The sequence below is a fragment of the Podarcis gaigeae genome (genome assembly GCF_964106915.1).
Source record: "Podarcis gaigeae genome assembly, chromosome: 14".
Taxonomy (NCBI): Eukaryota; Metazoa; Chordata; class Lepidosauria; order Squamata; family Lacertidae; genus Podarcis; species Podarcis gaigeae.
In genome coordinates, this window is record NC_139690.1 from 49287275 (window position 1) to 49305948 (window position 18674).

Below are 18674 nucleotides of genomic sequence, written 5' to 3' on the forward strand. Positions count from 1 at the left end.
AGACAATGGAGTACAGTGGTACTTTGGGTTACATATGCTTCAGGTTACATACACCTCAGGTTACAGACTCCGCAGACCCAGAAATACAGACCCAGAAATAATGCTTCAGGGTAAGAACTTTGCTTCAGGAAGAGAACGGAAATCGTGTGGCGGTGGTGCAGTGGCAGCAGGAAGCCCCATTAGCTAAAGTGGTGCTTCAGGTTAAGAACAGTTTCAGGTTAAGAACGGAGCTCCAGAATGAATTAAGTACTTAACCCGAGGTACCACTGTACACCTTCGCAGGCTAAGTCAAACTGCTGCGTTTGCAGCACCAAAGCTGAAGTGAAGGACACAAGGCAGGAGTTGATAATGCAGGTGAGCTGCAAGCAAGCTGCCGGCCAGCTCTGTGGAGCCTCCTTTTATTGACACAAAACGCAAACCCAGGCAGATACATTTTGGGCTGTCACCTTTACACATCTTCCAGTCCCGAGATCGTGGGGTGGTACAAAGTTATTTTGGCACCTGCTTCCACCGCGCCATTTTCCCCTTGCATAATGTATGCCGAAGGAGACAAAGGTCTCAGACAGGACACCGCAGACTACTGAGACCGCAAAAGGTTAGACAGAGGGCAAGATGTTCAGACAGCTGTGGCCTTATCTGTGAGGGGGAGTATGCCCTGCACCCCAAGGTCACGCGTGCAGGCAGCTGAGGCTGCCCGCGGGCAGGGAGTGTGCTCCACACTTAGCGATCATCCCTACAAAAGTGAGCCCCCTTAGGGGAAAGCCTGGGCAATGTCTAAGGGGGTCCTGGGCTGCCCGGATAACAAGATCCCCCTCTCAGCCTCACTGATGGGGTCCAAAGGAAAGCAGAGCAAGACGTTTGGCACCAGCTGGGCTGCAGGAGTTGCCGGAAGGAGGCGTACAAGGAGCCCCTCAACCGCCTTAGGGACTCCACTCCAGATTTGTGCAGGGTTTACTCCTTAGCATTGTCTTCCCACAAGGAAGTGGAGGTTTAGGGTCAGAGTTTCCCCACTCCTAGATGGGCTCCCTTCCCAGGCGGACGAGCCCCATCTGCCTCTCACTTCCCTCCTCAGCGCTCGCAGAAACTGCCTTCTTGACTGATATACCACTCTTGGTCTCGCCCGCTCTCATTTATATGGCTGGAGCACATTCCCTACAAGGCGGGTTCTCTGCTGCTGTGCTGCAGCCTATAAACAAAGCAGGTTTCCAGTCCTCATCGTTCAGACTAAAGGGCTGATCCAAATAGGAATCATAGAATCATAGAATCATAGAGTTGGAAGAGACCACAAGGGCCATCGAGTCCAACCCCCTGCCAAGCAGGAAACACCATCAGAGCACTCCTGACATATGGTTGTCAAGCCTCTGCTTAAAGACCTCCAAAGAAGGAGACTCCACCACACTCCTTGGCAGCAAATTCCACTGTCAAACAGCTCTTACTGTCAGGAAGTTCTTCCTAATGTTTAGGTGGAATCTTCTTTCTTGTAGTTTGGATCCATTGCTCCGTGTCCGCTTCTCTGGAGCAGCAGAAAACAACCTTTCTCCCTCCTCTATGTGACATCCTTTTATATATTTGAACATGGCTATCATATCACCCCTTAACCTCCTCTTCTCCAGGCTAAACATGCCCAGCTCCCTTAGCTGTTCCTCATAAGGCATCGTGCCTTAGAATCTGCCTTAGACCTTGAGTCAAACCTTTAGCATGCCCAACTCCGTGATGTCCGCTGGACTGGTAGCAGCTCTCTAGGATTTCAGATGGTGATCTTAATTCCTCCACTGCCTGCAGGTGCTGAGGACTGAATCGGGGACCTTCTTGCATGCAAAGAGGTGTTCTGCCACAGAGCTACACTGCTTCCCCCTAAGGGCTTTGCTGTCCATGTTATTGTTAGTTATGAAGGATGATTGTGGTTTGGAGTGGAGGAAGTTCACATTTTGGCACCTGGGGGGCGTATAATCAGGGCTGCACTTCTAACTCACGGACCAGCAGAACAGATGTGTGGGGAAGAAGCCTCCCTGGGTGTCAGCGCACGACAGCGGGAGGGACATGGTGGCTTGCAGAGATGACGCGTGGGGAAGAAGCCTTCCTGGGTGTCAGCACATGCCAGCTGGAGGGACATGTTGGCTTGCAGAGCTGATGCAGGGAAGAAGCCTCCCTGGCTGTCAGCGCACGCCGGCCGGAGGGACATGGTATCTTGCAGAGCTGTCATGCAGGGAAAAAGCCTTCCTGGGTGTCAGCACATGCCAGCTGGGGGGACATGTTGGCTTGCAAAGCTGATGCAGGGAAGAAGCCTCCCTGGGTGTCAGCGCACGACAGCGGGAGGGACATGGTGTCTTGCAGAGCTGACATGCAGGGGAAAAGCCTTCCTGGGTGTCAGCACATGCCAGCTGGAGGGGCATGGTGGCTTGCAGAGCTGATGCAAAGGGAAGAAGCCTCCCTGGGTGTCAGCGTACACCAGCTGGAGGGACATGGTGTCCTGCAGAGCTGACGCGCAAGGAGGCCTCTTTGGCCTCATGGGACCTCTTTGGGCTCTGGGGTGGGTCTCCTCTTTGAGCCACTAGGGCACTCCAGGCTGCTCCCCATTATACGTGATTTTGCGTACGTGCGCAGGGGCCCGGAACAGAACCCCCGTGAAAACGGAAGTCGCCTGTACTACTACTACAAAGGTCTGTTCCTGTTTCAGTGTATCTGAAGAAGTGTGCAAGCACACGAAAGCTCATACCAAGAACTAACTTAGTTGGTCTTTAAGGTGCTACTGGAAGGAATTTTTTTTGTTTTGACTATGGCAGACCAACACGGCTTCCTATCTGTAACTGTTCCCGATGAGTTCCTGTACCTTTTTCTTCCCTAGGAAAAAAAAAGCACTGGGTATAAAGATAATGTAAAAGTCCCTGAAGCAACGCAGGCTGAGCAGAACCTGAGGAGGAGGATGGGGTGGGCAACGGCCAGCTTCCGACACGCCATGTTGGCATCCCACAGGCGGCTCCCACTCGTCTTGGAATCGCTGGAGTCGGCAAGGAGGGTGATGAAGCGGTGGACCAGGGCGTCAAGCTGCAGGGAGAGAGAGAAGAGCGAAGCATCGTCCAGGCGCTCAAACACTTCCTGAAATGGACCAAATGTGCTAAAACTACCTTTTCCAACCTCCCAACTTGCAAAGAGACTTCCAGTCTCCCCAAGAGGAGGTGGCCAATGGCAGGTTTCCGGGTCGTTTCCTTAGGGCTGATGATGGAACGCGAGGGACAAAAGGTTCGAGACCGCAACCCATTTCCAAAGACTCTCTCGATTCACATTGGACTGGGTGAAAGTTACTGGGTGCTTTTTATTTTATTTTTTGGGGGAGGGGGACAATCAGAGCGCAGGTCACATTTGGAAGGTCAAGCATTTGACACCCTTTTGGAGGGGGGTGGAGATGGTGGTCGCCACCCAGCGGGCAGGCAAATGAATCATTTAGTGGAAATCACGACTAGGATTTCTCAAACTCGTTGCCGGAGCGAAGCTTTCCTGGGCTTGTGAACTGTGTAGCTGGCGGGTGCCTGTGCTGGAACGGCCCGAGGAAAATGGAGGGTCCAGGCTTTTTCTGAAGACTTTTTCTCTCCCCCCGCCCTTACTTTGCAGGTGCTGCTGTCGGTGGCCCCTTCAGTGGAAAGCAGGGTCCCGGGGACTGGCACCAGGAGCTCAGGCAGCTGAAGATAGATTTGCAGGAGAAGATCCTGGCAATGTTTTCCCATTGAGCTGAAACAGAAAAAAGAGACAGGAGATTACTGACCCATCAAAGAGGGGTTTCCAAGTCTACCAAATGTATCTGCTTCATATCCCCAGCTTTGCCTTCACGGGGCAATGCCAACCCAACAGCTTCACCGGAATAAGCTATTTTAAAATGCAAGCCGCTAGTCCTCAGGGGTACCAGATAAATCCCTGCAAACACGTGGAGAGTAAAGAAACGGAAACGAACAGTGCATGTTTCTCCCAGAGGGACTTTTCGAATTTGCCAAGGATTTATGAGCATTTCCCTCCAATCTTGAGCCCCCTAAGGTCCCGGGGGAGGGGTATAACAATTAAAGTACAACATGAAACAACTTAAGATCACAGAAATAAGGAAGGTCCTTAAAAATACATACTTGAAAAGAGGAGCGTCTTCAGCATTTGCCAAAAGCTGTCCCATACAATTAGATCTTATGCTGCGGGGTTCAGTTCCAAGGGTTCCACATAGACACAGAAATGTGTATACTTGAGCATCCCTAGCATCCCAGAGCCAGGAAACACAGCACGAAAATAGCTTTTGAGCTCTCTACATGGCTTAGTGGGCAGGGCCCACTCAGTGGACCTGTCTGGGATACTCTTGTGAGATCTTGCAGGGCCGTCCAAGTTCCTTTCAGATCTTGCAGGACCATTGGCAGGCTTCCAGAGCCGGCGTGGCAAGAGGTCCTTGACTGGCAAGCAATGTAAACAGCTCAAAAGTTCTTTTTGTGCTGGGAAAACCTCTTGTGTGTTTAATTTGTGCAATTTCAGCCGCTTTAAATGTGTGCAAGATGCACCCCTTTGTGGATCACTGCCTTGTCGTGGCGAAGGGACTTGAATAACACCAAGAAGCTGTGAGCTATGCCTTGCAGGGACACCCAAGATGGACAGGTCATAGCCGAGAGTATAGACTAAATGTGATCCACCTGGAGGAAGAACTGGTAATCCACTCCAGTATTTTGCCAAGAAAACTCCATGGACATAAAAAAGGAGAAGCTTTGAGAAGAAAGTGAGTTTTTCCAAGCCATGCTCTGGTTCATGTGGTCGTGGAGAGTCGAACACGACTAAGACGACTAAACAACAAACAACAACAACAAAGATGCACCCGTCTTGCATGGCGAAGTGTGTCTTTTCCCAAAGCCAAGTGAGGCCTCACCTGCTCCCCCACTGCTGGACGCAGCCTGTCAAGTATTCAGCGACTTTCTTGATGCTTTCAACATCTCCGTGGCAGCAGCTGAGCAGGAGCGGCAGGCGGGACTGGGTGACGGAGCTGGAGGCCTCTCCAGAGCGCTGGCTCCTGGTTTCCGATTCAGCCAGGATCAGCTCCACCAGGCTGATCAGCTCAGGGGCCTCGAGACGCAGAACAAACTCCTCCCGCCGTTTCTGCGATGCAATTTGGAGACGGATGTGAACAAAGGCAATCCAGGACTTTGAATTCCCAACACAAATAGGTATCTCAGAAGAGCAACAGCCATCTGTTTGGGATTGCTCCTGATTTGGGTTTCCTGCAACTAGCGGGCTGGGGAGGTGGTCTAAAGTAAAAAGGTAAAGGACCCCTGGACGGTTAAGTCCAGTCAAAGGCGGCTATGGGGTTGCGGCGCTCATCTCGCTTTCAGGTCAAGGGAGCCGGCGTTTGTCCACAGACAGTTTTCCGGGTCATGTGGCCAGCAGGACTAAACCGCTTCTGGTGCAACGGGACATCATGGCGGAAGCCAGGGTGCATGGAAATGCCGTTTACCTTCCCGCCGGAGTGGTACCTATTTATCTACTTGCACTGACATGCTTTTGAACTGCTAGGTTGGCAGAAGGTGGAACAGAGCAACAGGAGCTCACCCTGTCACGGGAATTTGAACCGCCGACCTTCTGATTGGCAGGCCCAAGAGGCTCAGTGGTTTAGACCACAGCACCACCCGCATTCCTGTGGAGGTGGTCTACAATGGGGGTAGCCAACGTGGTGCCCTCCAGCAGTTGTCATAGACTCCAGCAGCATCAACCCAACCATTAGGCAGGCTGGTTGGGAGTTGCACTCCAACATCTAAGATCTGTAAGAGCTGTTTGACAGTGGAACAACGGTGGAATCATATATAATTGAAAAGTCGGAAAGCTGTCCAAGGGTCCTCTAGTCCAGGGGGCAGCAAACCACTGCCCCTCAGACTATATTTTGAAGGGGAAAAAAGAACGAATTCTTATGCCCCACATATAACCCAGAGATGCATTTTAAATAAAAGCACACATTCTACTCATGTAAAAACACGCTGATTCCCGGACCGTCCGTGGGCAGGATTGAGAAAGTGATTGGGCCAGTCCAGCCCCCGGTCTTAGTTTGCCTACCCATGCTCTAGTCCAACCCCCTGCAATGCAGGAATCTCAACTAAAGCATCCATGACAGATGGCCATCCAAACTCTGCTTAGAAACTTCCAAGGAAGGAGAGTCCACAACCTTCTGAGAGTCCTTTCCACTGTCAAACAGCACCTACTGTCCTGGTATTTAGTTGGAATCTCGTTTGTTGGAACTGGAAGCCAATGGTTCGAGTCCTACCCTCCGGAGCAGGAAGAAAACAGGTTTGCTGCTGCTGAACTAAGCCACCTTCAGGAGCTCATCTGTGGGCTCACATCTGCGGTCAGGCAAGGACCCTGGGTTTTAGTAGCAGGGCTCTTTGGATCCATTTGTGGAGGGTCACTGAGAATGGCCTTTTGGGCCAGCAAGGCTTCCTTCCTTCTTATGCCCCTATCACCCTACAAGTTGACTTGAAAAGTGCACCCCCTTTAGGCCAGGAACGGGGAACGTGGCATCCTCCGGATCTTGTTGGACTTAATCTCTGATGATCCCTGACCACCAACCACGCTGACCGGGGCAGATTGGAGCTGGAGTCCAACCATGCCTGGAGGAAGGCCACGGAAAGGCCACCTTCTCCTTGCCGCAGTAGAGAAAGCAGCTCATTACCTGAGGTATCCTCTGATCCCGTCCTTGCCAAATGCGAGGGATGTGAATGCAGGCCCAGAGGAAATCCAAGGACGCCGTTGGGTCAAATCTAAGCGAAGACATAAACGCAGGTGTGCAAAATCAAAAGGAGGGGGAAATGGCACACAACTAACTTGGGAAACCAAGGAGCAGAACCTGGGATCCACTGCCATCACTCTGCTGCGTCCGTCTCCATCTGACAACCATCAACTGCTCTCCCCAACACCTGATACACAGTCTTTCACACACACACACAGGCAGATTAAAACTGGGTTGGGGGGAAGGTTCTTCCATCTGAAATCTGTTTCCTCCCAATTGCATGCCCTTCCTCTTTCCCTAGGGCATAAAGAATCATGGCTGCAAGGCGGCTGCAGGAACCACCAGCCCATTTCAATGCCCAGGTGGGAAAGAGGTTGTGTGCATGGCATGAAACAAGACCTGCAGGTCACTCGGCTTTGGTGAAGTTAACTCTTTATTCAAAGAAACAAGACAACTCCAGGAGGTTCTAGACCTAGTGAGCACCTCAACCCTTCCTGGTAGAACTTGCTACTAAGAGGCAGCTGCAAGGACTGAAGGTTCCTGCTTTCCCGCCGTTGACCAAGCCTCCTCTTCCCCAGGGTCCTTCCCAAGCAATATGAGACTCCTTCATCTTGTCTGCCTTTGCTCTACCCTCTTCATACCTCTGCAGGTTCTGGGAGACCAAGGGAAGCTTCTGCCTCTGATTCTGCACTGCTCTCTGACACAGCCTCTTTCTGCTCACTAAGCCCAGCCTCCGATACCTCGTCCTCCCAGTCTGCTCCCTCTTTCTCGGTGTCCCACCACCGCTCCCCTGGCTCTGAAACTTCTTCCCTTGTGGTTTCCTCAGTTGGTGCCTTCCACCATTCCTCTGCATCTAGCCAGCCCATGATGGCTGGGAACGAGCCCTCTCCCAGCAAAAGCAGGGCAAGAATCTAGCTAAAGCAAAAATCTCCTACACCGCACTGACTCCTGCTTTTGCAAGGGGGGGGGGATATTCACCTCCTCGCTGTGTCCCCATCACAGCAGCAGAGTCCCCTGCAAGCATCTCTGGCATTGCACCTGAGGCCATGCGAGTCAGTGGTTCTTTGCACACCTGACAAACACTTTTATCTATACAGTGGTACCCTCTGGTTGCGAACGGGGTCCCTTCCAGAGGCCCATTCGCAACATGAAAGGAGCGCAACCTGAAGTGCTGTATCTGCGCAGGTGTGCAGCGCGTTTTCAGGGAGAGGCAAACGGGAAAAGATGAAAGGACAGAAACCAGCAGTTATAGAGAGCCTAAAGAGATTATCAGCAGCGTGTCATCTGACAGTCAGTCTGACGTAGAGGGGGAGGATGAGGAGCCTGGGACAAGTCATGCTGTACACAGAGGAAGTAAGGGGAGGAGTTTTCGCAGACTTGCATGCTGGATGAAAAAAAGGAGGAAGTAACATTAGAGGGAGCAACTGCGCACAAGGGGAAGGAGGTTAATGGAAACGCTGGAGATGTACGTTTGAACTTTGTCAAATAAATCAATTGTTTGGAACTGCCTGGGAGCCCGGAGTCTTATCTATGGCCAGCTGGGCAGCACTAAGCCTCTGACACACGTTTTGGCGATTGTGTGCAAAGCGCCATTTAGCACTTCTGCACATGGGACGTAACCTGAAAGAATGTAACCTAAAGCAAACGTAACATGAAGTATGACTTTACAGGGGTACCTCGGGTTACATACGCTTCAGGTTACAGACTCCGCTAACCCAGAAATAGTGCTTCAGGTTAAGAACTTTGCTTCAGGATGAGAACAGAAATTGTGCTCCGGCCGCGCAGCGGCAGCAGGAGGCCCCATTAGCTAAAGTGGTGCTTCAGGTTAAGAACAGTTTCAGGTTAAGAACGGACCTCCGGAACGAATTAAGTACTTAACCCGAGGTACCACTGTATTGCCGCTTTATGCTTTGATGCTGTACGTCGCCCTGTCGTTTTATGATGCATCGATACAGATACACTTTTTACGAATTAGCGAAGCCACCCAAAGAGGCTCTGGGTTGACCCACCTGTGCTCTCGGCTTTTGCCAAGCAGGATCTTGATGCAGCGGTGCAGCGTGGTCCAGCTGGACTGGTGAGTCAGGAGAGCCAAAAGGTATGGGCGGAAAGAGGGTGGCTCTGATTCGGAAGAGCCATTATCCTGAAAGGAAAAGGGGAAAGGGAACTATGGAGGGATATGGGATTGAAGCCGGGATCTTCCGCTTGCAAGTCAGCTGCTTGGCTACTGAGCTACAAGGGAGTACTTGGGGCAAAGAGACGAAGACGAGGCAAAGCCACAGAGGGTGATGAAGGCAAAGGAAAGCTTGTGCAGCTGTCAGGCTTTGGGGAATCGGATCCCTCCCCTGGTGGCAGTAAAGAAGCAGATCAAACGAAAGGAGCATTCTTATCAGTTAGTTTCTTTAATAATCACAGCGAGAGACAAAGGAATGAATGTCTCTCTAGAAATGGCGTTGCTCCCAGTAAAGGTTTACCCCCTCTGTCCCTATTAATCTACATCACTCCTACGTCAGGGAATCTGAGCTTAGCGCTTTCTGTTCTATCACTCTCAGAGCCCGCCTAGTCTTAGGCGAAGGTCAGGAATACTTTCCAAGGGCTCTGAATCTACCGTCTGTCTCTCTCCTGGTGTTTCCTCTTCTAGCTGTTCCTCGCCCAGTATTTCCCAGCTTTCCCCCTCTGGACTATGCCCCTCTGCAAACCACTTTTCTTACTCTATACCCCCTCCTGCCCTTGGGAAGGTTCAGGAGAAGTGGGTGGCGGCCCCCACCATTCCTCCTCTGTCCAGCCCCTGACAGCAGCTCCGGACATAGGAAGAAAGCCCCCACTAGGATCTCTTCAGCAATTTCAGCTCTTGGGAGCTGGAGATGCCACCTGATGTCACAGGTACACTAGGCTTGATGGCTCCTCACCTTATTCCAGGAGAAGAGCAGCCTTTGCTGGAGATCTGGGCAGTTGCTGATCACTTCGGGGTCCAAGATCTCCAGCCAGTCGATAAACAGGCCAGAGGAAGGCCCCAGCTGGCAGGTTTCGGCACTGGCGGGCGAAAATGAGGAAGGAGACATTGAAAAATACCGACAGGAAAGGCAGCTGGCAACTGGTTGAGCCTGTCAAGGTCTTAAGGAGGGCAGAGGGTACCTGCCCAGCCAGCAGCTCACCTGCAGTTCTCGGTTTCTTTCTTCACAGGGGTCTCTTCTTTGTCCTGGAGCAGCAGCGAGCTCACCACGGAAATAGGCCCCGTGGCAGGGAAGCAGGATGGCATCTCCATGGTAACTGAGAAGAGGGAAGCCAGCAGCTCCTCCAGGTACAGCGAGTGTGTTTCTGTCAGGCCTCGAAGGACTGGCAAAATGGAGGGAAAGGACAGAAGAAACTGAGCGGAAGCACGAAAGAAGAAAGGCAGACGAAATTAATGGACTATGCAGAATTGGACAAAATGACAGGAAGGATTCGAAACCTGCGGGACCAGAGATTTACAGAAGATTGGAAGAAGTCTATGAATTATTTGAAGAGCAACTGTAATCAACAAATTACACTAGTGTAGGACTACAAGAAGTTTTGTAAGGAGAAATATACGAAGCATTACAAAGTAGAAAAAGATAGAGATATTGGTTATGAGTTTGAAATGTAATAGGGAAAATAAGAAATGCATACTAAGAGATTAGACTGGAAAATTTTCAGACAGGACTGATGGAAGTCAAAAAAAAATTGAATAAGATGTAAAAGTATGTTTAATTACTGTTGAAAATGATACGTTAAAAAACTAATAAAATTATATATATATGAGAAACTGAGCAAAAGCACAGGCAGAGAAAAAGGTGGTCATGTCTCCCAGGACTTGAATTAAAACCTTTGCACTAAATGCCCTTCAGAGCAGAGGTTGGGAACCTGAGGACCTCTCCAGACCCTGCCGGACTACAGCTCCCATCATCCCTTGCTAACTGGGACTGATGGGAGTCGGAGTCTAGCAGCATCTAGAGCGTGTGACCTGTTCCCGAAGCTGTGCCATGGATGGAGGCAAACGAAGACAGAAAAACAAGGAATAGGAACCGCAGGAGGTGCACAGGAGAATCTTAACTAGAACTAGCTAGGGAAGGCAGGAAATGGACTGAGCGAGGACAGGAAGTAGCTGCACATTCCTTGACTCTCAGCACTTCATGCCTTGGGTGCCAAGCAATGGCAGCCTTTGGGCTCTCCGATTTCAGCTCTGTGCGACACTAAAATCCCCGCTGCCTCTTGCGCTCCGTTCTACAGCATTGCTGTGGCGTTCCTGCAGCTGGTTCTGAATGTGATGTCTTTTAACTATCATTTTCAACCAGTTTTTTTTTTTTTTTAAATTTTCAATACAATTGCACCTCACACTTAACTTGTGTGATTTCAACCTTGCAAGGCTGGCTGGTTGAAATCATACAAATTAAATGCACGCAAGGTTTTCCCGGTGCAAAAAAGAGCTTTTAAGCGCTTGAATTTGCTTTCTGGGCAAGGTCCTCCAGGGTCACCTGCTCTGCAAGCCTGGAGACGGTCGTGTGAGATCTTGCGAGAGATCTCACAGAAACTCAAGGCGGCCCTGTGAGATCTCATGAGAACATCCCAGAGCTGTGAGGATGCCCATGCAGTGGCGGTTCCAAGAGGGCAGCTCAAGTATGCACAGTTTCACCCTGGAACGATACCGTATTTTTCGGTCTATAGGACGCACCCGACCATAGAAGGCACCTTGTTTTAGAGGGGGAGAACAAGAAAATAAAAGTTATACCCCTCTCTGCTCAGCGTCCCTTCAACGAAGGGGCAGGAGAAACGGAGCCCCTTCCATTTCTCCTCCCGCTTCGCTGAAGGGACGCTGCACAGCTCTCCCTCTCTGCTGAAACCAGGAGAGTCTTGCTCTCCTGGCTTCAGCAAAAGGAACCCAAAGATTTCGGAGCGCAGCACAACCTGCTGTGCTCTGAAGGCTTCAGGGATAGCCACCTGAAGCCTTTGGAGTGCAGCGGGAACTCGCACTGCGCTCCAAAGGCTTCGGGTTCCTTTCACTGAGCCAGGAGAGTCTTGCTCTCCCGGCTTCAGCAAAAGGAACCCAAAGCCTCCGGAGTGCAGCAGGAGCTCCCGCTGTGCTACGGAGGCTTCAGGCGGCTATCCCTGAAGCCTGGAGAGGGAGCGGGGTCGGTGCGCACTGACCCCTCTTACTCTCCAGGCTTCAGCGAAAGCAACGCGAAGCCTCTGGAGCGCGGAGGGAGCACTCCCTCTGCACTTTGGAGGCTTCACGTTGTTATCACTGAAGCCAAGGAGCCTGCATTCACTCCATAGGATGCACACACATTTCCCCTTCATTTCTGGAGGGGGAAAGGTGCGTCCTATAGAGCGAAAAATACGGTAGTTCATATGTGGTGGGGTTGCAAGGAAATAAAGAAGTTTTGGGGAATAATACATGAGGAACTTAAGAAAATGCTAAAAAAAAAACCTTGATAAAAAATCCTGAAGCTTATCTGTTAGGGTTGGTGGGCAAAGACATACCACATAAGAAAAAAAAATATTTTTATATGCAACAACAGCTGCCAGGGTAGTGATTGCTACTAAATGGAAATCTCAGGACACACCAACAAAGGAAGAGTGGATTTCTAAATTAAGCGAGTATATAGAATTGGCAAAATTAACCTCAATTATAAGATATCAATCAAATCAAAAGTTAAAAATGGAGTGGAAGTATTTCAAAGATTATTTGTCAAAATATTGTTCTAAAAATTACATGCTAATAGGCTTAGAATAAAAAATGTACGCAATAACAAAACCAATAAAGAAAGAAGGAAAAGGTAGAAAGAAATATAAGGGAGTCGAATTGCTGTGGAGGGAAGTAGGGTGGTGGGTTTTATAATTAAGTGTATAATTATGCAGCTGTAATTTAAATATTATATTTTATGTGAGGGAATCATTGGGAATTTTGGTTATTATGTATATATGTTAAGTTTCAATAAAGATCTTTGAATTACTATTTTTTTTAAAAGTATGTACAGTTTTGCATATAGGCCAAACCCTCAGATATGAACCTGTGTGTAAGATACTAATTGTATTATAATAGTGCATTTTGTACTGCCGTTTCTAAATGTTGGAAGCTGCCTTGAATCCCAACCGAGAAGAGAGGCAGGACATAATTGCACCAAACGACGCATACCATGTTTTTCGCTCTATAAGACGCACCAGACCACAAGACGCACCTAGTTTTTGGAGGAGGAAAACAAGAAAAAAAATATTCTGAATCCCAGAAGCCAGAACAGCAAGAGGGATCGCTGCGCAGCGAAAGCAGCAATCCCTCTTGCTGTTCTGGCTTCTGGGATAGCTGCGCAGCCTGCACTCGCTCCATAAGACGCACACACATTTCCCCTTACTTTTTAGGAGGGAAAAAGTGAGTCTTACAGAGCAAAAAATATGGTAATTGCTGGAGGAAAGAGTAAGCCCTCATCTGGCCCCGAACTCCCATTTCCCAGCTGCCCATGGAGTCACTGCTTCATCCATGATCGGAGGAAGGGTTGAGGAGACGGGTCTTACCTTTGCTGACCAGCTCAGGCTCCACGTTATACTTCTCCCCAGACTTCAAGGTGGTGATGATGGCGCAGACGGTCGGGCCGATGACATCGGCATCCCGGCAGAAAGCCAGAGCCTCGGCGAGGTGCAGGAATCCACTGCGGACTGCCAGGGAGAAGAGAGGAAATAAAGGATCGCTCAGGAGCCAGGCCCAATGGTTGCGGAGGCCCTTTGACTACAGACAGGCCCGAGTTCGATTCCTACCACCTTCTGTTACAGGGTCACAGCTGATGGGAAAGACCTGTGCCTGATAAACTTGGAGAGCTGGCGCAAGTTGGAGGAACCAGTTCTGAGTTATGTGTGGGGCCTCTTATACCCATGAAATGCAAGGTGTGGTTAGCGCAGGATGCTGCAGCACGATTGCTAGCAGCAGGGAGACCAGGTTGGAGATAAAGCAATGATTTAAAAAAATAAATAACATTTTTAAAATCAGATTTTTAAAATTTAAACTGGATTTTTAAAAAAATTAAATCAGGTTTTTTAAAAAAAATTAAATTCGATTTTTAAAATAAAATACTTTTGGAGGAAAAATATTTCTAAAGATAGTTTGCTATTTAAGTTAGATTATAGTGCAGAGGATATAAGGATTTGTTTCAAGTTTTCATGTGTGCTAAAAATCAGTCTAAGGTTCTTGTTTTAGAAAATTGTTTAACCACATCAGTTAACAAACATGGATACATATGCTATAATGTTATTGTTTTAGTTAAATAAATTGTTTAAATTGTTACTGAGGAAATGATTATTTTTCTCCTTCCAATAAAGCACCACAGAAAAGTTGTCCAAATATAAACAGTAAACCTATTAAACCTCACCATGATTTCATAATTATCTGTCAATGTATTTCTAATAGTATAACCAAATCAGTAATTTTTGATATAACTGTAAAAACTACTCTGCAATTTTATTATTCCAAACAGGAAACCTTCATCTGGTTGTAAATATTAAGATTATACCAGCAAGAATGAGTGTTTCTGTAAAAAAAAAAGAGAGATTTAAACCAAGTCTTACTGACTAGTGATTTAAATCAAGTCGTACTGGCTAGCGATTTAAATCATGATTTAAACTGATTTGATGTACAGTAAATCAAATCTTGAGACTCTTGAGAGTCCCATGGACTGCAAGAAGATCAAACCTCTCCATTCTGAAGGAAATCAGCCCTGAGTGCTCACTGGAAGGACAGATCCTGAAGCTGAGGCTCCAATCCTTTGGCCACCTCATGAGATGAGAAGACTCCCTGGAAAAGTCCCTGATGTTGGGAAAGATGGAGGGCACAAGAAGAAGGGGACGACAGAGGACGAGATGGCTGGACAGTGTTCTCGAAGCTACCAGCATGAGTTTGACCAAACTGTGGGAGGCAGTGGAAGACAGGAGTGCCTGGCGTGCTCTGGTCCAGGGGGTCACAAAGAGTCGGACACGACTAAACGACTAAACAACAACAACAAATCAAATCCACCCTGCTGTGGAGTATGATAATGTATTTTCCTTGCCAGGAGGAAGCTAGGCGTCTGTTTGTATGGATGCCTTTCTGCCTCAAATCAAATCCAGGTCTCTGCCGAGTCCCCCTCCAAGCGTCCCAAACAGCCCCTCTTACCATCATTGATCCGGTGTCTGGAGGAATACTGGACAGCAAACGATTTGAGCTGGGTGCGCAGAGGCCCTTCCTCCACAGCTGGATTCTCCAGCCACTGCAACATCTGCATGAGGACTTTGAAAAACAGCGAGGAGAAGGTCGTGTCCTGGGGAACGGAACGCTGGAGAAGGGAACAGGTGGGGTTACAGGCAGAACACAAAGCGAAGGGACAAGGCAAGAGAACGGCAGACCAGAGGAGCTTACATTTCCCCCTGCTAAGTCGCCAGAGTGGTCTTGAAGCCAGGGCTAAAGGTAAAGGTAAAGGTACCCCTGCCCGTACGGGCCAGTCTTGCCAGACTCTGGGGTTGTGCGCCCATCTCACTCAAGAGGCCAGGGGCCAGCACTGTCCGGAGACACTTCCGGGTCACGTGGCCAGCGTGACATCGCTGCTCTGGCGAGCCAGAGCTGCACACGGAAACGCCGTTTACCTTCCCGCTGGAAAGCGGTCCCTATTTATCTACTTGCACCCGAGGGTGCTTTCGAACTGCTAGGTTGGCAGGCGCTGGGACCGAGCAACGGGAGCGCACCCCGCCGCGGGGATTCGAACCGCCGACCTTTCGATCGGCAAGCCCTAGGTGCTGAGGCTTTTACCCACAGCGCCACCCGCGTCCCTGAAGCCAGGGCTACCAGAGTCTAACTGGAGCCTTCACCTTTGGAACCACAAATGCTTGGTAGGGTGGCATGCGGGAAATTAATAGATTAATTAATATGAAATAACAACCACCTAGTTGTTTGTATGTGCCAGACTCCATCTACCCACACAGATCATAGATTAATAGAATCATAGCTAGGCCTGGGCGATATATTGATAAAATCATCCAAAACTTGTCTGAAGTCCATAATGTGGTATCGGTTTCATAATTTTTGACCAGGCAATGTATCACAAATCATGATGTATGTTAGGGCTGAGCGATGTCTGGCTTTCAACATTGTGATCTACCACTGGCTGAACATTGCGATATGCGAATATATCATGATGTCTGAAATAAGGATGGAACTATGTAGAGGTGAACGGGATCATGTCCTGAAAATGGCTTCTACGTAGGGGTCTAAAATGGAGAGGGTTTTTTTACTTACCTTTAACATATTATTACAACTGTTATTTTAATAATAATAATAATAATAATAATAATAATAATAATAATAATAATAATAAATTATTTATACCCCGCCCATCTGGCTGGGTTTCCCGAGCCATTCTGGACGGCTTCCAACAAAGTATTAAAATACAGTAGTCTGTTAAACATTAAAAGCTTCCCTAAACAGGGCTGCCTTCAGATGTCTTCTAAAAGTCTGGTGGTTATTTATTTCCTTGGCATTGGATGGGAGGGTGTTCCACAGGGCAGGCACCACAACCAAGAAGGCCGTCTGCTTGCTTCCCTGTAACCTCACAGTGAGGGAACCGCCAGAAGGCCCTCGGCGCTGGACCTCAGTGTCCGGGCAGAACAATGGGGGTGGAGACGCTCCTTCAGGTATACTGGGCCGAGTCCGTTTAGGGCTTTAAAGATCAGCAGCAACACTTTGAATTGTGCTCAGAAACGTACTGGCTTTTATAGTAGAGCAATGGGAACAGAAGGAATAATGAAAGAAGCAACGACTGGCTTCATGATTTTTAACAGCACACAAATGCACATCGTGATTTGCGATATATCACCATGTTGAATATTATGAAACTGTTTCCACGATGAAACCGATTTTTGACAGTGCATTGAGACATTGCCGAGCCCTAGAGTGTGTGTGTGTGTGTGCGCGCGTACTATGTTAAAATCACGATGCAGGAAAAATCGTGAAGCCAGCCAATGCCGCTAGATAGCTCCATCCTTATTTCCGACATCATGTTATTTCAGTATATTGCAATATTTAGCTGGCGATATATTGCGAAGCCAGATATTATTGCCCAGCCTTAATTGCAGAATTCAGACCACGAGGGTCATCTGGCCCAACCCCTTGCAAGGCAGGAATTTTTTGCCCAATGTGGAACTCGAACACACAACCCTGAGATTAAGAGCTTCATGCTCTGCCAACTGAGCTACCCTCAATAAACACACGAGACGTAACCGGCTATGTTCTTAGATAAATAAGGTATGCTTTCCGGAATATTGGCCTTGTTTCGTCATCCTGGGCTTCATCAGTAGTTAAAGCACTAAGTAATGCAAATAAATACAATTATCATGATCTCACACATTTTACAGCAAAAATAATATCAAACAATAAATAACTGTACATACCATATGTATTTTGTGGAAGTGTAATAACCTTTCATGTGGATTGTTTGGACTTTATGAATAGACAGGTGGAATAGACACCATTACACGGATGGACCTTATGCATGAACTGACGAGAAAATGATCTGATCCACTGGGTCTTTTGCTTTGTTCGTTTGTTGAACTTTATGAGTTACTTCTGTTGAAATTTGATACTATGAATAGCATACCTTATTTACCTAAGAACACAGCCGGTTATGTATCGTGTGTTTATTGAGGATGCTTTACGTGACCATAGGTTTGTTTGTATGTCCCACAGAGGAACCTACGGTCTGTAAATAAAAACATCCTGAAGGTCCCAGGCCACAGAGAGGTTAGGCTGGCCTCAACTAGAGCCAGAGCTTTCTCAGACGCGGCTCCAATCTGGTGGAACGCTCTGTCACAAGAGACTAGGGCCCTGCGGGACCTGACATCTTTCCGCAGGGCCTGCAAGACAGAGCTGTTCCACCAGGCCTTTGGCCACGGCACAGCCTGACCCCCTCCTCTGGCAATCTGCACAGAATTTTGCTTAATGGTTGCCATCAATTTGATTTTGATTAATTTTATAAGCAATGTTTTTAGAATGTTGGATTATTTTGATTGTTGTTAGCTGCCCTGAGCCCAGCTTCGGCTGGGGAGGGCGGGGTATAAATAAAATTTATTATTATTATTGTTGTTGTTGTTGTTGTTGTTGTTGCTGTTTTGTAACTGAGCTACCCTGGCAGCCTCGTATGACAACCTGGGACCCTCCACCCACAGACGTCCTCACCTGACACTGGAACAACAGGCGCATGAGCGGACAAGACGCAACGTGGTTCCGGTGCATCGCCATCACCAATGCCCCACCGTGGGGAGAGTTCAGCAGGGCCGCCACCGCCTGCAGGAGTTTCACCGTGGTCCCCGGCGTGGCGTCGTTCCCCTGGCGGAGCCGGGCCAGCTCCTGCCCCAGCGCCTGCTGCAGAGCCAAGGAAAGGGGGCGTGGGTTCGAGTTCTGCCAGCGCGGATCTGGAGTCAACGGAAAGAGCTGCCCGAGGCACAAAAAAGGAGGCGTTAGAAAAGCGAGGGAGCTGCATTTGCTTCCAGGCTAGGAAAACCAAGGTTTCCAGGTTTCTACATTTTAAAAAGCAACACAGAGCATCAAAGGGGCTGGTGTTTGCTTCCTTTTCTCCCAGTCACAATGCCTGGGTTTCTGCAGATCTTGGTGCAGTGGAAAAGGTCAAAGAGGGGGAGAAAAGGAAGCATGGAGTTTCGGGGCAAGGGACCCACTGGGAAGGGGCTGGTAGTGAGAAGGAAATGGGGGGGGGACAAAAGGTTTTTTCAAACCCAAAGCCACATCTGCCCGTGGCATTTGCTGCCCCAAAGTCTGCCCTCCATAAAGGTAAAGGGACCCCTGACCATTAGGTCCAGTCGTGACTGACTCTGGGGTTGCGGCGCTCATCTCACTTTATCGCTTTATTTAGCCGGCATACAGTTTCCGGGTCATGTGGCCAGCATGACTAAGCCGCTT

The 18674-nt window shown here is 48.8% G+C and overlaps 1 protein-coding gene across 3 annotated transcripts in view; it reads right to left on the reverse strand.

Moving 5' to 3' along the window:
- The window catches only part of INTS1 (integrator complex subunit 1), a 75531-nt gene that overhangs the window by 13487 nt on the left and 43370 nt on the right, over nucleotides 1-18674 (reverse strand). For all 3 annotated transcript variants that reach the window (XR_014557756.1, XR_014557757.1, XM_083711234.1), the window contains exons 30-39: nucleotides 17937-18191; nucleotides 14886-15045; nucleotides 13259-13399; nucleotides 9886-10066; nucleotides 9640-9763; nucleotides 8743-8873; nucleotides 6677-6764; nucleotides 4889-5115; nucleotides 3603-3726; nucleotides 2912-3045 (exon numbers count right to left, since the gene is read on the reverse strand). Coding sequence is in view for 1 of the 3 variants with exons in the window: in XM_083711234.1 (XP_083567360.1) it covers nucleotides 2912-3045; nucleotides 3603-3726; nucleotides 4889-5115; nucleotides 6677-6764; nucleotides 8743-8873; nucleotides 9640-9763; nucleotides 9886-10066; nucleotides 13259-13399; nucleotides 14886-15045; nucleotides 17937-18191 (1565 nt within the window). In the remaining 2 variants the exon portion in view is untranslated. The remainder of the gene's footprint in view (nucleotides 1-2911; nucleotides 3046-3602; nucleotides 3727-4888; nucleotides 5116-6676; nucleotides 6765-8742; nucleotides 8874-9639; nucleotides 9764-9885; nucleotides 10067-13258; nucleotides 13400-14885; nucleotides 15046-17936; nucleotides 18192-18674) is intronic.